General features: G+C 45.3%; 1 protein-coding gene across 1 annotated transcript; it reads right to left on the bottom strand.

Annotated features, from left to right (window-relative positions):
* Positions 1–42: 42 nt before the first annotated feature.
* Positions 43–22,366, bottom strand: eipr1 (EARP complex and GARP complex interacting protein 1). The gene is made up of 9 exons (XM_027015353.2): positions 22,166–22,366; positions 21,769–21,852; positions 18,399–18,531; positions 15,830–15,986; positions 11,866–11,965; positions 9,342–9,478; positions 3,018–3,185; positions 1,737–1,904; positions 43–1,166 (listed from the first exon to the last, which is right to left on the bottom strand). Exons 1-9 carry the CDS (start codon positions 22,205–22,207, stop codon positions 992–994), a joined length of 1,164 nt encoding a protein of 387 aa, XP_026871154.1. The 5' UTR covers positions 22,208–22,366; the 3' UTR covers positions 43–991.
* Between the last annotated feature and the right edge of the window lie 82 nt (positions 22,367–22,448).

Consider the following 22,448-nt stretch of genomic DNA (forward strand, 5'->3'; position numbering starts at 1 on the left):
GGTAGAGGTGTCTGTTTTAATGAATGCACACGTGGCGACAAGTGTGGAACATCAACTCAAAACACCCATTTATTTGGGAATTGAGTGAGGAAGAGGATGAAAGAGTGTGATGAACGGCATGGAAGGATACATGCACAAGGCAGACAAACCATTTTATTTGGAATGTACAGGGGTAATTGGATAGTGTTACTTACAAATGCAAGATGAGACATAGTCCTATAATTGTTCATCCTGCAATAAAGAGAATTCCTTTCGCAAGGCTCCAAGAACATACATGCCTTTCAATAAATGAGCTCAAACATTTAAATAGAAAATATTTAGTGTCAAACAGAACATACAGAATACACACACCTCCACTCAGCATCTGCCAACACATTGCGAGCTCCTTGTGTTAACTCGTGTTAAAAGTTCAGGTGGTCTTCAGTTCCTCTTTCTGGACAGCTGGGGCTGTTAGTAGGGGAGGGTGTGGCAACTAGGAGAAAGAGTCATCTTGGAGTAAGAGCAGGAGACTGGAGGAAGAGGACAGAGCTTGCTGGGCTGCTTGCCCCTGTATGCCTTCCTCCATGCCTGCGCTTTGTAACCGGCAGTGGGACAGGGGCCAGCCGAGCGACTGCCTGAGGCAGGGTGGCGTGAGGCGAGCCAGGCCTGGCGCCCGGGGCCGGCACTGGCTGTGCACGCGAGGAGCCTTTTCAAAGGCAAACGCCGGCTCCATGCCCGCCGGGCCTCTCCGCTTCAAACAGACCCCCAGTCACCCGGCCGCTCTCTGGGGCTACCTTTAATTGGTGGTGTTAATAGCGGGCGTGTTTTATGCTAATGTCTTCCCATTCTCGCTTTTACAGCCTAACTCCTTTTCCTTCCAGGATCTTGTCTCTCTTGTGTCTATACCATATGTGCTCATAGCTCTCAGTGTCTCGCCTTCGTCTCGCTCTCGTCTCTTGCGTCGGGCAGGTCGGCAAACACCTCTCGTCCACCGCCGCTGTTCCAGTTTGCTCTACAGCAGGATGCGGTATTTGAGTGCGCGGGGCACACGGTTGATGACCAGCCTTCCGTCGTAGCTGAGCGAGGCGAAGAGCCAGGGGTCGGCCGATGACCACTCCGCCGCGTACACGCTGTCCTCGTGCTCCTCGTACGTGGCCACCACGCTGTCCTGGAGCGGTTCCCTGCTCCTGTGCACAGGAAACATGGCTTCAGCTGCACCGCACGCTGAAAGTCTGCCTCCGCCACACCTCAGCCCCTCCCGTGGCCCTGACCCGCACTAACATACACCCAACCCAGACACTCGTACACAAACCAGCTGGATTCCTCCTTGAGTTCAGGAGAGTCCAGACTCCAAATGTATGACAGTTTAATTAAAGCAATGCTTTAGGTTTACGTTTTGCTTTACTTGGCTTTTCATTTCGACTACAAATTCATACAGGGTATTGTGGAGAAGAAAATATGTTTCTACTTTAAGTGCCATGTGTGTATTTTAGGCTGACAGCCATGCCCTGTCATCTGGAATGCTTGCATAGCCCACCTGAACATAAACAAACTTAAATCATGCTTTTAGCCATGTGACTCACATTGTTGCTGCTATTATTGTGCATCTGTCAGAGGCATGGGAGAACAATAAAGGATGACAAACAGACAGCAACACGCTTCTTCAGAGTGGAAGAGAGATGGGGAGGGGGGAGGGAGCGAAGGACGCCCCCCCTCCAAATAAATAAATAAATAAACAAACAAACAAAATCCCTTACTTCTCCTCGTGCCGCGCCTCCTCGCCGTCGCTGAGGTCATCGTCATCCACCAGGTGGCCAAAGGGCTCGGAGGAGATGGACACCATGTTGGACAGGATCACCCTGCTGTCACTGCTGGCGGTGAGCAGCAGCTGGTCATGTGAGTGGTTGTACCTCACGCTCCACACCCTGGAACACGGACGCGCGCTTAGTAATCGTCGCTGCACACACACCCCAGTGTGCGGCTTCCCCTGCATATACAGGACTCGATTTTCACTCTCTAGCTCATCTGTGGGGTTTCTCTCATAATGGTTCCCCCCCCCCCCCATTTTTCCGTCCCTGTACATTTTGTCTTCTTAGTTTTCTACCCACACTAATACGCTCTCACTTACACACTCACTCCGTTTCTTTCTCCTCATCTCTCTCTCTCTCTTTCTCCCTCTTTCATTCTCTCCCTCTTTAAGCCTCAGGCATGGCTCAGGAGACGCTCCCAGCCCCTCATAGACGGGGATTGTTGGAGGATAACTTGGCTGTTGACAGCAAAATCTGGCTCAGTCAACCCTGCTCCCCCAGCCTAACTAATCTGCCTCCATCCTGAAATATTCCCTAATACTGCTGCCCCAAGGCTCAGCCGAGGTTCTCACTGCCAACGGAACAAATGAGAAAACCCACATAGTGTAGTCTCATTGCAGGGCTGTAATTTCCTATCTAAATAGGATCAAAACTGCACTGATATTGATACAGTGCCTCTGTGTTTTTAAGAGATAAGATCCTATGTCTCACATTTTATCACATAGTGATTTGGGAGAGCATGTGCATGTGTGTATGGCTGGTTGGGGCTATGATATGTGATTGAGCATTACACTCTCTCTCTCTCTCACGCACAGGCACACATGCGTATGCACTCGCAAACACATAACACACACACACACACACACACACACACACACACACACACACACACACACACACACCCTAAGTGGGAAGGGCAGTAAGCCTTCCTGGTTACTGCAGAATACTAACCACTCTGGAATTAATGTATATGACAAAATGCACATCCAAGCACACGCATATGTGCACGTGTACAAATGGATACACCCTAGCAAGCTTTCAGTGTGATCTGATGGTACAAGTTGAGTAAATAAGAATCTTTTGTTTGTATGGGTGGTCATATATAAGCTAAAATTCATTTGTGTTTGTACACAAATGCTTATATGTTTACAACATGTATACTCATGCATAAATCAGCCATTAACTGAGTACTATATGTGCATGTGTGCAAGCATGCGTGTGTGTGCCAACCAGTGAGAATGCTCTTCCAGTGTTTTGACAGGTTCGTTGATATGCCTCACATCCCAGAACTTGACCTTACAGTCATCCCCGCAGCTGGCCAGGTAGTACTGCTTGTTGGGGTTGAAGTCCAAGTCTCGCACCAACTGCCCATGGGCATTCTCGATGCAGTAGATTTGACTGTGTGGGAAAGAAAAAAGGAATCAAACCTGTCCAAATGTTTTTAATGACACAGAGAGACAAAGAGCAACGAATTTACCCGGGGGGGGGGAGGGGGGGGGGTACAGGAGGAGGAGGGAGAGAGAGCGAGAGAGAGAGAGAAAAAGAGAGAGAGACGGAGGATGAGACGTCACATGAATCAAAAGTAATCTGCCCCTATAGCTCTGAAGGCCAAACCTCCATCTCATATCATATAAAAGTGTGACAAGCTATAAAGCACAGACTGCTTCAGTCTGCATGCGAGGTGATGACTTCCCAGCATACTTTGCACAGCTGGGCTGGTGGGAGCTTGTAAAAGCTGCCGCGTGTGTATGGACGCCGGTGTTGCAGACAGCTGCGCTCGGTGTGAAGGACCCTGGGTTCATTAGTATGAGCAGCTGACAGGGGCGGTGGCATGCCTTCAACAGCTCGCTGCACCCGGAGCTTTCTGTCTGCCCTAGCCCGCTATCTCGCCATCCCACTGATCTCATTATGCAATTAACATGCTAATTAAAAATCTCATTAAAACTGGAGGTGGAAAAAAAAAAATGACCAGAGGGGAATGTGGGGCTTCAATTAGGTCAAGATTAGAGTCCTGATCTGAGTTGTTCTGTGGGAACTGGTGGTTACCAAGCACAGGCAAAGGTTAAAATCTAGTGGGGCATTACGAGATGAAGTATGAACTGACAACAGCAGGGAAGGCTGAGAAAAACATCATCTCTCATCAGCTTATCAGAAAAGGAGAGGCTGCACTCTGTCAGAGTGCAGAGAGCATGGCAAGTTATGGAACGATCACACTCAACACATTTCCTGCAATGAGGCGGTAGCCGCACGACCTTTGGCCATGGTGACAGTCATGGCTCCTCCCTCCACGGTGAGCCAGGGGGCTGCAGCGGCCAAGGCCAGCCGGGGAAATGGAGCAGGAAATTGGGTTAGCCGCACTGCTTCCGAGCCCTCCATGCTTGCAAATCTGAAATTGGGATCCAATGGAGCAAAGCCCGGGCTCAAGCCTGATTCAGGAGCACACTCCACAAAAAGGAGACCAGGATTATGCTGCCTGCGCTCGTAAGCCTCTGGACACGGCATGGTCCGATCGTCAGAGAAGCCCCCATCTAGCCCCAGGTTTCAGGCCATGAAGACACTCCAAGCCCATCCTGCCTCCACTCAGCCAGTGCAGGCGATGGACGGCCACGGCTGAAGGGATCCGGATGCGTTTCCGAAACACTCACCAATTCATGCCTCTGTTGCCATAACAACAGCCATGAAAAAAAAAGGGTGGTGGGGAGGGGGAGGGTGGGGGGGAAATTTCACACATCACACACACGCTGTTGAAATGAGACTGAAGTCACACTGAGAAGGTTAAGGTAGGGGTCTACTTTAGCATAGAGAGTGAAGTCAGGAAGAAGGCCTTACAGGGAGAGGCTGAACGCTCTCTAGGGCACAGAGGAGTAAAAAGGTCATGGTAGATCAGAGTGACAGCAGAAAATTGTAGAGGTCAGAGCTCAGGAAGTGATCTGCCCCAGTGAATGCCAAAATACGGTCTGACAGGATCATAAATATAATCAGACTTTGAATTAATGTTACTAGCCACAGGATTAGGTAGGTTTTTTGTTTGGTTTTTTTGTTTTTTTAAGAATATCTTGGTTCATCACTAGGAGTTTTGTTACTCCCCCCCCGCATTTTACTTCCCCCTCTTGCCTACAACCAGCGATAGAAACCAGAAACCAGTAACTGTTTAATGCATGTAAGCATACATTTATTCAAATTATTATTAACAACAGTTTTCAAAAGAGCAATGAGAATATGTTTAACCAACTTAAAAAAAAATGTCCTTTATGCTAAACCAGCCTGCTTTGTCAGAGGTTTATCATTTGGCTAGCATAATTTTTGGTTTAACCTAGTAAATGTGAATTGGTTTTGACAATCCATACACCTATATCTGGTTCTTAACTCTGCTTAGTGAGTACTTACACATTTACATTATGTCTAAAGAGCTGAGCTACTCCACCACCTCTGTCTCGGCTCCGCTCCAGTTCACCTATAAGAACTCTACTCCTAGTCCTCCAGTCTTATCTTGACCAAGAACAGTTTGTCATTGACTGACCAATTAAGTCACCATATGCAGATATCATCCCATCACAGGACAACAGCCAAAGAAACTCATAAATGGTACGACACTGATTTACAGTCCCCTATAACCATTTTTGCGCTAAAGTGACCACTTTGACATGACCACCCTTATCTCTGTGAGGCTTTTATTCTCCACTACAATGTCTGCAGTGGCTCGGTGAAGTCACTCAACCATAAGGCTCTCTGCTTCAGCTTCTAATGTTGGACTCAATAATAAGCAGAAATGACAGCAGATCTGAGTTCCATGTTATTTGCTTCATTTGCACAAACTAGAGCCCTTTTCATCATTTTATATAATATATGCCTGAGTTCCAAGATATCATGGGGGCTGTCTTTATATAAATAATCTTTTTGTTCTTATAAGACGGTAAGTTGTTGTAACAGCAAGTGGTCCATTAAGGTGCAGTGCTGGGACTTCTTTAGATTCAACAGCTTCACCTAACCAAACTTAAATGTAAGCAATCAATACCATTCTATTCTGTTAGAGCAAGAACTTTTACCAACCTAACCATTTTTTTTTTTTTTTACATTTATTTGCATACTAGGACTACATTGTGACATTTTAAAACCACAGTCCTGAACCCTTTTACTATTTAAACTATTTTACTTGTTTGACAGTGCGAATTCTGTGATGCATAAAAGCACACAGACAACACTCACTTGCAATGTCTGAGATTGGCCAGAACTACTGCTGTGATGTGTTCCTTCATTCAGATCATTTGCATATTACAGACTTATTTGAGATCGGTCCAGTGTTGCCATCCCGATTATTGAGTGATGTATTGTGCTTCCCAACAATATACATACACTTTTAGACATAGTCCACTGTAAACTGGATTTTAAGGGCTAAGATTCATTCTCAATGTCTCAGGTTATGGAATTCCTTGGGGATAAATAACACACAAAAGTGAACAGATATACAAGCACTAGCAGACATTTCTAAATTCCTACAACGTGTTTATGTTTGTAAGTATGGAAGAGAGTTCCTGTAGGACAAAAGATGGAATGGACTTCCTGCAGGGCAGGATCTACAGGCAAAATTATAGCTAAAAAACAATCATGCATGCTATTAGAGTACAACTGTACATATATGCATAAGTATGCGTTTATCCAAACAACTTATACATGTTTAATTTGTGTATGGGTCTGTATTTGTTTAACTCATTACTGAATTTAAATAATTGTCCCTTGAATTCCGTTATTTTGCTCTGCATACCAATGTGACAAAGCATACAGCAAAGACAGATTAATGATGTCCCATTGTTCATCCATCTGTACAAGTCCAGTTACAAACTACAATTTACACAATGCAACAAACCAAACTATTAATAGGAATTATCCCCATACAATGTTGCTAGCACTGAATGCAGAGGCCAGGTCCCTCAAATGCCCACTGGTCCTTCTCCCATCCTCACACACATGCACACACACTTCCCCCAGTCCATCCATTCACAGAAGTGTCACTGTAGCACATTACACCGTTTCTGTGTGCATGGGGTGAAGCGTGTCACGGCATCAGTCCGGACAGCTAACAGTGCATCGTCAGTGTTTGCGTTCTAGCTCTCTCCTACAGAGCTTGAGAGGTGTTAAGCATGGTTCCAGACAGATGCACAAAGAGAGCAAAGCTCTGCAGACCTCTGCTACCTACGGCAGCTCAGCATCTCAATTCCTGCCTAAATAAACCAGCATGCACTCCCAGTTCACACCGAGCACACCAGTCTGCACATGTGTGTATACTTATAGACCCTGGAGCCAGAGTGCTGCTATGGAAATATTCTTCATAAAACACCACTGTGTGTGTATGTTGAGATTCTACCAGATTTCAAGTTTGGACCTTCCCCCCGCAAGCAGCGAAATAATTTCAGAAAGATGCAATTATGGATCACGGAGAGAGGATGTGCCTGTGTTATCTGGACAGAAAACAGTATTTCTATCAAAGATGAACATCCTTTGATTAGCTGAGCTAGTGACCCACATATGTAATTACAGGTTTATGATCGACTTTAACAGCACACAATGCTGCCTAAGGCATGCTCCACTTTCTTAACAATATGCAGCCAATGCCAATGTGTTGGCATAGCAACCCTTAACAAGCAAACATCACTTACGGCACTGTTGGGCGAGATCTTTTTTATTAGTAGTATTTTGCTTTAGTACCTCATCAAAACCAATATTTACCTCTAATCCCATTACCTTTAGAAGGCGGAGATTAAAAAAATCTTAGAATCTCACTGTGTGCAGTTTCTGTTAACTGTGTGGTATGGAGAGGTGCTCTGCTCTACTTTGCTATGGTGAGACACTGGGAGAAACCCTGTTCTGGAGCAGGGTGTGAGCTGCTTCCAGCTGTCAACCGAGAAACACAGACAGACAGGACGGGCCACCAGCCCGTGCAGCAGGGCGGAAACGGCTCTTGCCGCTCACACACAGCTGCTACACCAACTGGACGCCTGTGTGCAGCCATGTGGAAGGCTCTGGGTGTGTGGGGGGTGGTGTAGTGAGACCATGTCTTTGCTGTCCCACAGTGCTGCAGCGCAATATATCGCTTGTCCATCATTATCACAATACTGGCCTTTGCAATGCTGACATCGTAGAAGGCTGCATTAAGGCGTAAGCATTCTGACTAAGCTTAGATGATCCAGACTAATGTTCTATGGGTAAATAATTACAAGGTAGGCTAATCATGTCAGAAGGGTTATCAAATGTGTTACAATGTGTTTATACAGCATGGCATATTGCAAAGTGTACCAACATAATTACAGTTTAATGTATTTGCTGATACTTTATAGACATGTCCTGTTTGTTTCTTGGATATGGTATAGTACAATACAAACTTCTACAAAAACATTTATACTTAAATAGATGTATTGTTAGTTAATATTATACACACAGACACACACACACACACACATCTATATATATAATCTATATCTATATCTATATATATATATATATATATATATATATTATCTATCTATCTATCTATCTATCTATCTATCTATCTATCTATCTATCTATCTATCTATATATATATATATATAATTATCTATATATCTATCTATATATAGATATCTATCCATCAACACACACACACACACACACACACACACACACACACACACACACACACACACACACACACACACACACACACACACACACACACACACACACACACACACACACTTGTATCAATTGGAGAACACCATCCATTAACTCCTAGTGTTCAGTAATCAAATTCTTTTTTTTGTGGGCTTAGGAAATGTTTTAGCTGGATTCACAAGGAGAGCAAAAGAGAATCTGGGGATAAAACGATGTGCAGAAACTTTCCTAGTGCAACAGCCCCTTTACACTATTCCCAACCTTACACCACCACTGCTGTTCCCAGTTTTCACACATTCCTCCTCTGGCAGATCTGTGCTGGCTCGCCGCGTGCTGCCTCCGCCCCCTCGGCCCAGCTCGCCATCTCCACAGTGTGTGGCGCACTGTCGCTGTGGATTTCTGCTGCTCCTCTCTCGCTCCATGTCCATCGCCCCAACCCCTCATCCCGCATACCCTCTGTTCACCTCCCCAGCTCCCAGCACTGGGATCAATAGCACTGTGATTCGGATTCCTGAAGCAGAGCCCATGTGGGCACCCGCTCCTCCCAGTCACTCATCTGCAGCATGTGACGCAGCACGCTGGGTCTGCCCGCAGTACACACAGACACGGCCTGGCCCGTTAACAGGGAAAAAGCAGGCCTGCCCCTCCAAGTCCTGAATACATCATGACTGTGCTGCAGGCATCCTGGAAGGTATGCGCTTATGTACTAGATAACAAAGCTCCATGTTTAGAGGGAAGCAAAAGCAGCTGGAGCTGCTGGAAATATTTATTTATTTGTTGATTTTTTTTGTGTGTGTATTTATATTGTATATACTTTGGGTTCACGCGATCACATAAAATAAATAAATAAATAAATTTTAAAAAAATCAGATTTCTCGTCATGCCCATGCCCTGTGACCCCTGGCTTACCTCATGCTGCGGAGGTCCCAGCCACGGATGGCCGTGTCATTGGCTGTGGCCAGCTGGGTGCAGTTGTGGTGCGGGCTCCACTTGCCCGAGGTGAACTTCAGCTGCCCTTTGCCTTCCAGGGTGGCGCTGCTGGACATCTGGGGAGGCAAACCAGTCCACACGCATATCAGTCATTGGCCACGCTCTGGGCCAGGAGCCACGTGCGGTCATGGCAGCGACAGCGCCCCCCCAGGGAGCACAGGGGGAACTCGCACTGATGCAAGTCAAAGCGACGGGAGCCCCTGCAAGAGAGAGGCCATACTTCCCACCTTTTCATGGGAAAAGTCAATGACATGGACTGCTGGAAGTCTCTGCTGTAAAAGTGAGAGTGTGTGCGCACGCGCGCATGTGCATGCGAATGAGATAAACAAACAGAGAGAAACTACCATCAGCATTTGTAAACAGACAGGAAAAGGAAATACAAGCAGCTGGAGAGGACTGGGAATTTTGAGCTAGCTACTTTTGAGCACACCCAGAATACTTAATATCCTTCTAGATCAAATTAAGGAATCATTATTACATAAAGCAGCTCAGTTTGAAAATCACCTGTTCTTATTCCAAATTTAATTGACTTTTAATTAGAGAGAATTCTGTAAGATAGATTATGCTTATAATGGCATTTTGCGGCAGTAAGCGCAGTTTTCATATTGTTTCTACATATATATGTACACTGTGTCAGCTTCAACCACAGCAGATGTCTAATAAGAAAATCTTAAACTGCACACCAAGTAATTCTCAGCATGAAGAAAACCACAACGGTTTGTGAGAAGCAATAAAAAGGAGTTGACGACGACCAGCGCTGTGGTTTACAAATCAGCGCTTAAAAGAGAACGGCATCAACGTAGCATCACCACTGCAAAATTGCAGTCCGGAAACGCAACATACAAGAGAAACAATGGTGGCTTATCGAGCGGTGGCAAGGCCAGTGCTGGGAGCATCTGTGTGGCTCCACCCCTCAGTTCCCTCCCTCGCCCCGCCCCGCCCATGCCCTTGCAGGAGGAGATCCAGGGCACAGGGTCTTGCCAGGGTGGACCGATATGTGCCTCGCTGCTCCAGTATTGATGTTGCCCGTCCTAAGCTGGACGACGCAGAGCACGGTGCTCGGGGGGCCAGCCTGCTGCTGTCGCCTCTCTCGCTGGCAAGACCTGGAATGGGTGATGGCAGGCCACTATTCATCACGCCACGGCGCTTGGCAAAACTGGCCTGGCTTTGGTTTGTGCCCGTTTGTGCGGGCGGTGGGGGTGGTGGTTGGGCTGGGTGTGCTTACCCCATTCTCCCCTCTCTGTTCCACAGCGTAGCTAAATTCACGAAGATTTGTGCAACGGCTTCCAGTGGGAGAAGAAGCACGCCTGCGATGAACACATCAACCTGAGCTGCTCCGAGGAGGAGGATGAGCGAAGGAGCTGGAGGAGGAGAGCTGACGCAATCGTCTGTCTCTTTTTCTCTCTCTCTCTCTCTGTGTGTGCGAGCGTGCGTGTGTGTGTGCGCGTGTGTGTGTGAGAGAAAAAAATAAGGGGGCATGGGTAAGGCAGATTAGCATTCCCATCAGCACTGGTAGGATCTGAGTGAATGTGCTCGCTCTCTCTCGCTCTCCCCTTGTTAATGGGCGCCGTGGCCTTAGTGGGCCTTGCCACTCAATAACCCCCCCCCCCCCCTTCTCGCTCTGCATGCAAAGCTGACATTAGCCGGACTGCACCAGAGAGGCTTGGCCTGCTACTGACCACAGCCCTCTTCAGTCACCTCTGCGGAGGGTGAGAGCCCGTGTGTACACGTTTGGACTCGCACGTCTGGTGTGAAAGGATGTGTGAGGACAGAGGGAATGGTGATCTCAGTTTTGCAGTCCCCTTCCACACAAAGGCTCCCAAATGCCAAGCCGGGGTGATGTCCTCAAAGGTCTGGCCTGCGTATCTCGGTCTGGGAGGCATTAATTAGTAATGACTGCAGCACATTATTAACAAATACCCTCAACTCAGCGGCTCTGCACTAATGGGACATTAAGTGACCAACCTAAACCCACTTTTCATCTGGACTTTCAGGACTATGGACACTTTAATTGCTTAGGCAGGGACTTATGGGGGAAAAAAAGGCTAATCCAGCCATAGGTGCTACACTGTGATTGGGGCTTTTTGGTGTCTGCTGTAGCTCATGCATCAATCTTAATTCATCAGGTTCACACCGTATTGTTTGTTAAGTCCAAACTCTTTCAATGTTAGTTAGAGTGACACTAAAGTTTTCTTGGACAAACATTATTCTGGAAATACAAATTTTTCCTGGAGAATCCCAACGAGCAGTGGAAGTCAGCCGACGTGTTAAGACTAGTTGTGTCATGAGTAACTATGCGATCAACAGACACTTCAGTGCATAAGCACAGTGGAACTGTTAAGTGACTTAGGCTGGCTGTTTGGTCGACTGCCCCAGTGCTGCAGACTGGGAGAGTGGAGGGGGACGCACGGGTCATGTAATGAGGAGAGGGCTGCTGTCTCACCATTGCCTTGCTGGAGCTCTCCTGGAGGTCCCAGAGCACGGCGTGGCTATCGGCCAGGGAAATGACGCGCTTGCCGTCGCCCATGGGCTCCCATAGCACACTGCGGGAAAAAGAGGAGAGAGTGCTCAGCCAGGATGCCGCATGCTACTCCACTTACTGCGTCCCCCTCGGCGTCCGCCGCCTCACGGAACGCCTTACTTTATAGCGGATTAAGGTGCATCAAGAATAAGGAGGAGGAGAAGAAAAACAAAAAAAACAAAAAACAAAAGTTGCTGTGAATAACTGGTTTTGACAGTGCGCTAGACTCACCAAGCCTGGTTTATAGCAGAATAACAGTCTTTCAAACTCAGTAACTATTCCATAGGAGCCCTGACGAACACAGGCAGAAACGCCACCAGAGAGCATTACACAGGAACGATGCCATAGGGAAGAAAAGCCCTGTTTGGGATTCCACACAACTCTTATCATTTGCATTCCTCTTTTGAGGAGGGATACTAGGGGCTAAAAAGGGGGGAAAAAAACCCCAAAACAAAACAAAAAAAAAACCCAAACAAGAACTATATATATATATATATATATATATATAAAAATATAATATATATATATATAATATATATATAAATATATATATATATATATATATATATATATATATATATATATATATATATATATATATATATATATATAGCGGGGGGGGGGGGGGGGGGGGGGGGGGGGGGGGGGGGGGGATATGGCGGGGGGGGGGGGTTTACTATGCATCCAAGATGTTGAGAGTCAATGGTCTGTGCGTCAGGACAGTGGGGGCACATTCATTTTGGCCGTGTTCACTTTTTTGTTTCATTGGAAAGAAAAAGAAAAAAAAAAACACACAACACACACCTATACTGATTCTAACTCAATTTATTCCTCAGTTGGAGATTTAAAGTCCTCCCAAATGTATCAATTAATTCTTAAGGAAGGAAGGTTCCTTTTTTATAGCTGCTTTTGGTCTTATTATGCCAGACCCATAAGTTAACTAAAAGGGTGGTAAGATTAAAAAAAAAAAAAAAAAGTTGAATGTCTGACCTTGAAGAACAGAGGTTTGCATCCTTGAATATGTAAATATAGTCTGGCTCAACCCAACTTTCTTAAAAGGCCTTCATATATTCCAAATTTGGTTTTAACATACTTCATGAATCATGTCTAATCCACTTTGCATGTAAATGAGATGTGTTCAATGTATGAAGCCTATGACCAGATCAATCTTTTAAGTTGGTACATGCAAAAATTATGTTTGGCTGCTAAACCATTAAATGAATCCTGAATAAAACTATAGATGCTCTGAAACCAATATATTTATCCATAAAATGATCCTTGTATGCCAACTTTTATCAACGTACAGTTACTTATACATGCAAAAGGTACAAAAACCCACACGCAACACAACAGTATACTAAGGTCATTCAAGGTGGTTCCGTTATACTTCCACTTCAGAGAGGACAGCTGGGGCCCCCAAATCATTCATGCAGAGTAAATGTGTCCAATATAAGAGGTGCTTGAGGATCGACAGGCCACCAGCCCCCACAGAGATTATTTCATCATTACTGCCAGTATTGACTGACCTATATAACACGCTTCTCCTTCGCTCCTTCTTGGGCCCCCATTGATCTGGCAGCAGCCCCTTGGAGTGCAAATCGCACCGTGATTACGCCGTCTCGCACCGCAGTCACAAGCCAGGCCCCGAGATTCCTCACGGCCCCCTGCAAATGTCTGATTGGCCACGGAGCGCTTATTGGCCATCGATTAGGAGGTGTAAGACGTTCAAAACGAGGCTCTACTGAAAGTTCTCTTTCTGAGGTGCAGCAGAAATGAGATTACAAGAAGCATCTTCTCCCAAGTTTTCTTTGATGTTTTGTCTGTTCTCTTCAGATCCAGGCCAGGCCTAATAGACAGGCCCTCCCTGGTTGTAAGGGAGAACAAAGGGAGTCTCCAAAAAGGGCCAAACCTGCTTGGTCCTGCAGTGGTGGGTGGGGCGCTCGGCTCCCAGCCATGGAGAGGACGTGCCCGTGTGCTCTGTGCGATCGAGATCGAGCGCTACTGCCTGCGAGAGATCGAGGAGACGGGCGGACAACGAGACCATCCATCTTATGAGAAAAAAAAAAGCCAATATCAAACAGGCAGTCACAGTGCGAACCCTCATCAAACACAGACTTGTACACACACACCCACACATCCTAAAGTGTGAGTGTACATACAAACAAGCTCATCCCCTCGCACACACACACACACACACACACACACACACACACACACAGCTACTGCCCTTGAGATTTTCACAGCTCTTGAGGTAAGAGGAGGGCAGACACCACCACCATCAATCTCCACCCCAGGGCTCCAACTCTCCAGCCCTGCAATCTCTGCCAAGAGACTGTTCAACCTCCCCACACTCTCTCTCTCTCTCTCTCGCTCACACACACACACACATATAGGCTTACATACACACACCCCCTAATTCAGAACGGAGGACGCATTGCCAAAAACCGATAACAGCCACACTCACCAATAAAGCCAGTCATCCCCTCTTCACCGCAGTTTGATTTTTCAAGAGAGATCATCAGGGAAAGGGACATCTCTGTTGCGCAAGAGGTGTTCTTCATCACACGATTTCACTCTCACAACAGGAAAGGAGACAATTATGCTCTAGATGCCCTCTTATCCTGTTCCGTGGAGCTCACACAAACAGCCAACGGCCGTGCCCAGTTGCCACGGTCACCATCGCTCTGTGATGTTTACCTTCTTTCTGATGTTACATCAGCTTTTAAGTACATATCAGAGTAAATTCTGGATTCTTCCCACTGTTATACTATTATTTGCAGAATCCTGCATATGGAACAGCGTGTGCATGCAGGCATAGTTGCTCTGGGACTGACTCTGCTGCTCTTGTTAAGTATTGAAAGGTATGCCAAGGTATATACAGCATGGACAAGTGTTAACATACTCTTGCCCTTGGCACCATGTTATTATAACATAAGGATACAGGTTGCTGCGGTAAAAGCAAACTTGTGGTGACCTGGCCAGTGAACTGCAGCTATGTAAAAGGAGTGATTATTGTGCCTGCCTGATCAGCGCTCAGGGCTTGCAGACACGATTGCACGGACTGAAGTTATAGCTGCAGAGCCACAGCAGCGGGTTGGCATACAACACACCGCTAGCCGACGAGGGAGTCATTTGTGTTACTTTCGACCTGAAGCTGCGGCACCAGAGCTGACGCTCAGCAGGCCGCCCACAAGCACCACGCGAGCTACAACTGGCAGGACAACAGAGGAGAGCGGAATTCATTGTTTCTCTGCTGAAACCAGAGCTCTGAAACACGGGGCCTCTTTTATTATGACGGATAATGGAAATTCTATCAGAGTGCGCAAGCTCTATAACACTGCACTCCCCAGCGGGAGACAGCGGGAGGCTGGCATTCAGCAAATGCTTAAAAAAAGAAAGAAAAAAGGGGAGAAAAAACAAGGCTGAGTTTTTATTCTTCTCTTGTGAATTATGGCATATGATATAATGCAGGGTTCTAAAACAAAGGCAAGCACACAGGCTGAGCCCTGAAATATGTAGGTCAGGCAATCGGCTCCTGACACAATGGCAAAAGCCATTGAGGAGGAAAGGATGACAGATAAAGAAGAAAGGAGAGCAAGGGGTAGCCAAGAACAAATAGCAAAGAACAAATAGATTCACCAGGAACCAGGATATGGAAAATGCAGAGGAAAATATAATTTAAAGGAAACATAGAGGAGTCAGGAGGAGAGAGAGAGAGAGAGAGAGAGAGAGAGGGAGGGAGAGAGATGGTGAGTAGTGAAATCCCAAGAACAGCAAAATTAAAAAGGAGACAGTGAGCAAGAATGTATGTAAGAGGAAGGAGAAGGAGGAGGAGGAGGAGGAAGAGGAGGCAGCTGTAGGGTTAAATCGATAGCGTGCACCGTACCAGGCCACGTTGCCGTGGGCTGTGTTGTCAAGGTGACAGAGGAGCTCCAGGGTCTGGGGGTTGTTTGATGAATCGTCGGGGGATTCGTGGCTGCCTGATTCCCATTCCGCGGGCATCCTCCACACCGAAGCACAAGTTAGCACACGGCTCTCTGAGGCTGGCCAACAGGATACACACACATACACACACACGCACGCACGCACGCACGCGACAGTTAGAATCTCACATCAGCATGGACCCACACAGTCTCCCCTTTTCGATCATACACACAGTTACTGTAAGTAAACAAACAATAAAATTCGTTAAACACCATATGTTTGTGTAGAGAGTAAGGACTGTCTGTGTGGTCTCCTTTCTGCTCATGTGTGTAGTGTTGGATAATGATGAATTGGGCACATACTGCCTCCAGACACCCCCCACCCCCACCCCAACACACACACGCGCACACATGCAGAGCCGCTTTACCTCCTCCTGGGAGAAACCCAGAGATAAACAGTTTTGTGGATAAATAACTTGAATAAATGTTGTTTCTCCCTAATATTAACCCTGCATCCTAACCATCTAGGGGTCAGAGGGAGAGATTTACTTTTCTCAGTTCTAAGTGATCTTTTCCCCATCATAGCTTCTACAATAAGGTTTAGTAAAATGAAACAACAGACTACAATCCAGAGTACAGCCTGGATTATCTATTATCCAGATACCCTCCATTATCTACACAATTAACCTCAGGGAGCTGTCAAAACCCTCAACCCAAGTTTGGTGGTTTGAACAATTAACCATGCCAGAGTAAGACTAGTGTTAGACTAGTGTTAAGTTACATTACCTAGTTCCTTTTCCAGTTACTTCTGTGTGTACCAGCAGCAAAGATTCTCAATGCCATTGCATTTTTACTCAGTAGTCTAACTCCCTGTGCCTCATTAATACTGCTGCAGCTGTAACAGGCCTGGTAAAGTGGTGCTGACATGAAAACGTCTGCTACTAGCAGGGGTGCCGCGGGTCTTCAGCTCTCATTACCGTAACGCAGCAGCTAGGCTAGTGTGCTGCAGTGAGAGGGTGACAGAGGGGGCTGCGGTGCCCTCTGATCAGATAGCTGAGTGGTGCGTGGTGTGGCAGCGTCTAGCGGGTGGGGGAGCCATGGGTTTGCTGCCCAACCCCTCCACCAACCCCACGCGTCCCCCCCGGCGCCCGCCTTTGACTCGGGCCGCTCCACGAGATTGAATGTCATGGTAATTACAATCTTCTTTTGAACTCTGTTATGACATCGCTTGCATTGCCCTCGTCAAAATGGAGACTGGGAGGGAAGGAACACAAGTCAAGTCCTTGTTTTTCGCCTACTCTCTACAGAAACAGAGATGCTCCCCACTATTCGGACTGTTGGAAACCAGTCAGGGCCACAGGCTGCAGGCACAAACGCAGGATTTAATTTAACCCCCCTTCAAATCGTTTCTTCATGTTCGTTTAATTTTCTAATTGCCTGGTGGCGAGAGTGTGGAACTTGGAGTGCCGGAATGTGGCATGTTCCATTAGCACTGCTGTGGCCTGGACATGAGCCAGGACGTCTGGGAAAGGAGGCCTCGGTCCACTGGCATGAACATGCTGCGACAGTGCTCTTCTTTGTTTATGTCAATGGCAATTTCAGATGTAAATTCAAATATGTCTGTAAATGAGCATTGTGGGCAGGGTGCCAAGCACAGCTAATTTAAGTATCTTAAAGTTTCACTGACCTGCCCAAGATCTTACTATTAATACGCTGCCGAAGATAACTGTTGTATGTTTTGCAGTGTCTGTGAAATCAATGTTGTTGATAGATTATGCAGTGCAAAATGAGAGAATTTCTTGAGAGAACCATGATCTTAAAGTGTATTGAAGAATTTCTTTCTTTTTCTGAGGGTCAAAGAAAGTCTGTGCCTATCATAGGAAAAACTAAGACAGGGCACTGAACCAACAGGTTGGCAATTTCTGATGCCTCATAATGAAGTAACAGTATTATATAAATGGGCACTTAGACTTCACTTTATTAGAAACACTTATCTTGTACCTACACTCACAGGCCACTTTATTAGCTTACCGGAGCATCTGAAGATTGTACAGAGCGTAGGCCATCTGTTTGTTAGCCTGCATCTACTCTATCAATCACTGGTCAGTATTAATACTGACATGGTAGTGGCATGGTTGCAGGTGCTGAGCTGATACAGGATTATTAGCCACAGCAGTGGGTGTTGGAGTTTTTACATGTGCCGGTACCACACTATCCCGAACAGTGATACCTACAAACTCTTAACTGTATAACTGCTGATATACTTTACATATTCATACATGTGTAAATATATATGCTTCAGATTTTAATATACTTTGTACCAATTGAGAAACTGCTAGCAATGACATCCAATTCATATTATGACTTGCTGTGTCTGCTATGGATAGATGAAGGGAATTAGTGGGGGAAAAAGAAGGTGCCACAGTCACAAAAACTGATGGAAGAGAGAGAGAGAGAGAGAGAGAGAGAGAGAGAGAGAGAGAGAGAGAGAGAGAGAGAGAGAGAGAGAGAGAGAGAGAGAGACTGACTCACTTTTGTTGTAGCACGTGGTCAGCACTCCTTTGTCAGCGGGGCTGGAGCTGATGTGCCATATCTCACCAGCGTGATGCAGGAGCACATTCTTATTAATGATATTGTTCTCATCATCAAAGTCAATGATGTGGATCTGCCAAACAGAGGGAAAAAAGGCAAGTGGAATGAGGCGGGAGGAAGTAAACGCAGGGAGAGTACTGAAGAAGGAAAGGGCGGGGCAGGCTGCATACCACTCTCTCACCCTAACCAGTACAAAACAGATCCCTCACGTCAGTTCAAAGACCAAGATTCACTCCAAGACATTTGCTTTAATATGACAGTAAATGAAATCTTAAGCATCGAAATCACTTTTGATTTTCACCTTCACACATCCTGATCCTTATCTCTTCAACTTTTTTTTTGGCTTTGAAGCTGCTATTAAAAACTCCTTTTGAACTTGATAGATTCATAAAAGTTATGCAAAGTGCCAGACGTTTGTTGGGTCATGGCAGCGTGTGGAGTTGTAGAGTTTAGAGTCTTTTTTAAGGGTCTTGGGGCAAAAGCAATCCTCAGCAAAGCATATTCAATCAATCGTCTATAGGATCAGTTAATAGGACAGGACCAACTGAAAAGGAGCAGGACATGTACTACAAGACAGATGAATGCACATAAAAAGCTTATTACAATATTCCAACTTTCCAAAGGTAAATAGTTCTTCATGCACCAGACTGTGTCACACTATTATAATCTAACCTATTTTCCAATGGATTCTGTGTATTAAGCGATTAAAAACTTCCTTCTGAAATACACATAATATCTGAACACAGTCAACCTGGATAGTTCAGAGCAGGAATATGTTTCTGTGGATACAATGTTTCTGTAGATACAAATATCTAAATATTGAGTAATGCAATGTTAAACAGCCATTTATTTTCTACAAGATCAATATTAATACATATTTAAATGTTAAATAAAATAAATATCCATGTTTAAAAAAGATGCTAGTGAGGATTAAAATATTACTTATATTTTAATATTGTAAAGACACTATTTAAAATTATAAAGAGACTGTTGTTTGATGGCTGCGTTCTGTGCACATGCAGACTCAGCTGAAACTGTCCAGCACCAATCATAATCCAATCACACAAGACTGGAGACTCGGTCTGGCAGGGACACGATTCCTTTGAGGGAATATTAATTGGCTGTACCTGAATATAGCCCATGAGGCATTCTGCCTGGCCACTCTCTCTCTGTGTGTGTGTGTGTGTGTGTGTGTGTGTGTGTGTGTGTGTGTGTGTGTGTGTGTGTGTGTGTGTGTGTGTGTGTGTACACTCTGTCTATACAGTTATGGGGCGGGGGGAAGAGTTCTTGAGAGCAGTCGTGTTGCTCAGACAGCTGAAAGTCGGAGAGGAAACCATTAACCTTGGGTTGGACCGCAGTGGAGGAAAATTATTAGGCAAAGTTATAATTTTATGGAGGGGAGCAACACAAATAAATTCCAATGGCTGGACAGGATAATTGGAGGCAAAAGAAGGTCTTATAATAGGGGCAGGAATGAGTCGAGCTCAGGCAGAAGTCCCATCTCATGATTAATGCAACTTTATCCCAGAGATGCAGAGTGAGTCATCACTCTTAGCCACTAGGGCCCTCTTCTCTACCCTCTTAATTATCAGAGGGTTAGGAGAAAAAAAACACACAGGGCTAAGGTGTAAAATAGGACAGGACGTTGGCCTGCAGCTTGGGTGGTCCCACTGGGAGCTCTTTAGGGGGAGTAAGGTGGAGGTATGCCTGGCTCTGGCTGGTGCAGCAGGGTGAGGCGCTGGGGGAGAGGAGCCTCGTTCATCGAACTGCAATGAGGGGCAGGGGGTGGGGTGGAAGACAACCCAACTCACTCTAATCACAGCCTTCAATATGCAGCTCTCTCGAAGGCTTGAGTGGTCATCAATGGAGATGGAGGGTGGAATTAGTCGGCTGAGCTCCCCCCACTAATAGGGCGAGAGGCCAGCGGATGTTATGATAAAGCTTAGGGCTTGTAATAGACCTGAGCTGGAGATGAGCCGAAGTAATACAGCCCAACTGAACATGCAGCATAGCCCGAACATTAAGGATGGTTGCGTAGCACTGCCACTACGCTTTTCTTCACACCGCATAGGTGCATAAAAACAGAGGAAAACTAACCATCACAAAGACCAATAAAGGCATGCCGGGATCATTCCGATAAAGAGAATCTTAAATAAACCATGCATGTAATACACCAAGTGACCGCTCGTTTGTTCCATAGGCAGGCATTATGCAAACTAATGCCCAGATTCATTACCAAGCCAAACCAAAAGAGAAACTGCTTAATGAAAAAGAAGTTTCATAAGGGATGCAAAGTTTTCTCTCTAGTACGGGAAGTCCTTAAACGTGATAAATGAAAATATGTGAAGTGCTATAAATTAGGGTTTTAAAAATGACTGTGTGAAAAGCATTTTAAATAGAGTGCAGCTGAATTCAAAGCAGTACTGCACTTCATTCCATGCTTCAGGCGCAGTATCCTCTACAACGTTCAGTGTGAATTTCTTTTTAAACTTTTCAGTTCCACACACAAACCCTGTCAGTAGCACTTAATGAACCACAACAAAGACACAATATATACAGTATTATACCAACCATGAACCTCACGTCACTAAATTTAAATGCAATAAGCAACAATAGAGTACAGTGTGAACAACCCATGGATTTTTTTTCCTGTCTTTTATCTCTTGCACATATGCATCAAAGTATGGATGCACATGCGAGCATGCACGCACAGACACTATTATTTTTTTTTACTTTCTTTTTTATTCATTTTTCCTAAAAGCCTCAGAAATGAAGAGGTCTTCTAGAGAGCCATAATTGCTACTAGTATGTAAATGAAATTGAGGGGAGCTTTGTGAACCCAGGCCAGCCTATGACAGAAGAGATGCACTCAGGCAGGAAGGACTTATGGATCACATCTGAGTGAGACCTGAGTCCAGGTTTTCTGTAACTTTATTACTACAGTTACACTGGTTCATCGAACATCAGGCTATTGGGAAATAACTCAGTTCAGGCAACGGTAAAAGTACTCCTTTAGTAATGTCTAATGTTAGAAAAAGCATATGAGATAAAAGGTAAAAGATTACTCCAAATCTACCATCTTTTAGTCCGATTAAGAGCACCGGTGTTTTTCCAAGTCTCAGCCATTAGGTTTATACTGTATGGCCACTTCGGATGTATGCTAACCTTCATATTTTATTAACAAAATAAAATTGAGAGTGCAAGCTAATAAGAGTAGTCTTAGGCCTGGTCTCCAATAGTGCTACTAAAAATAGTTTCAATGGGACATATTTTAGCTAGCTACGATAACTAACTAAGCAGCGTTACTTACCTGATTATCAAATTTGAGCGACTGAGTTCCCACTAAAAACCGTATGGTATCGGTTTCAGCTGTCTGAGCAGTCAAAGCTCGGGCCTAAAACGCAACAGGAAGAAAAAAAAATCAGATTGGTGCATGGACTGCTTGCTATCTGAAAAATACATACATGGTGCACAACATAAAACATTAAGAGAAATAAATTATAGCCTCAATACTATGCCTAATCTCCCATGGAAAAGTTCAGTGACAGACAAGCTACAGAGACAATTTGCAGACAAACATGCAGTGACATTATTGGGACGGTTCCTATTATTATAAGCAAAATGAAAAATGCACGTTTATACTGTACACGGAAATGACAAGTTAGCAAACAGAGCTGACTAGCTAACACAGCTAGCGTTAACGGTACCTGAAACTCAAGGCCATAAATGACTGGCGCGTCGTCCTCCATGTTGTCAACAGACTTGTTCTTGAACAATATTACTTTATCGTTTATTTTTATTTTACAACAACTGATCGCAGATCACAGACAGTTTTAAAAACGATATCCCAAATGCTACCTTTTCTCGGAACATCTACCTCACTTCAAAGTTCCGCAACGGTGAAGCTCGTGTACGGAAACAGTGCAGGAACATCGTACGCACTCACGCGCCTCCAGCACTGACGTCTGGGCTTACACGTGCGTATTTGTT

The sequence above is a fragment of the Electrophorus electricus genome, chromosome 13, assembly GCF_013358815.1.
Source record: "Electrophorus electricus isolate fEleEle1 chromosome 13, fEleEle1.pri, whole genome shotgun sequence".
Taxonomy (NCBI): Eukaryota; Metazoa; Chordata; class Actinopteri; order Gymnotiformes; family Gymnotidae; genus Electrophorus; species Electrophorus electricus.

Bases quoted from the DNA above. Each gene is read 5' to 3' on its own strand.
- eipr1 (XM_027015353.2), bottom strand. From the start codon at position 22,207: ATGGAGGACGACGCGCCAGTCATTTATGGCCTTGAGTTTCAG. The intron at 9,479-11,865 runs GTGAGACAGCAG...TTGCCTCCCCAG, and splicing joins AGAGCTCCAGCAAGGCAATG to ATGTCCAGCAGCGCCACCCT. The intron at 1,905-3,017 runs GTTGGCACACAC...TCCGTGTTCCAG, and splicing joins CTGGAAGAGCATTCTCACTG to GGTGTGGAGCGTGAGGTACA.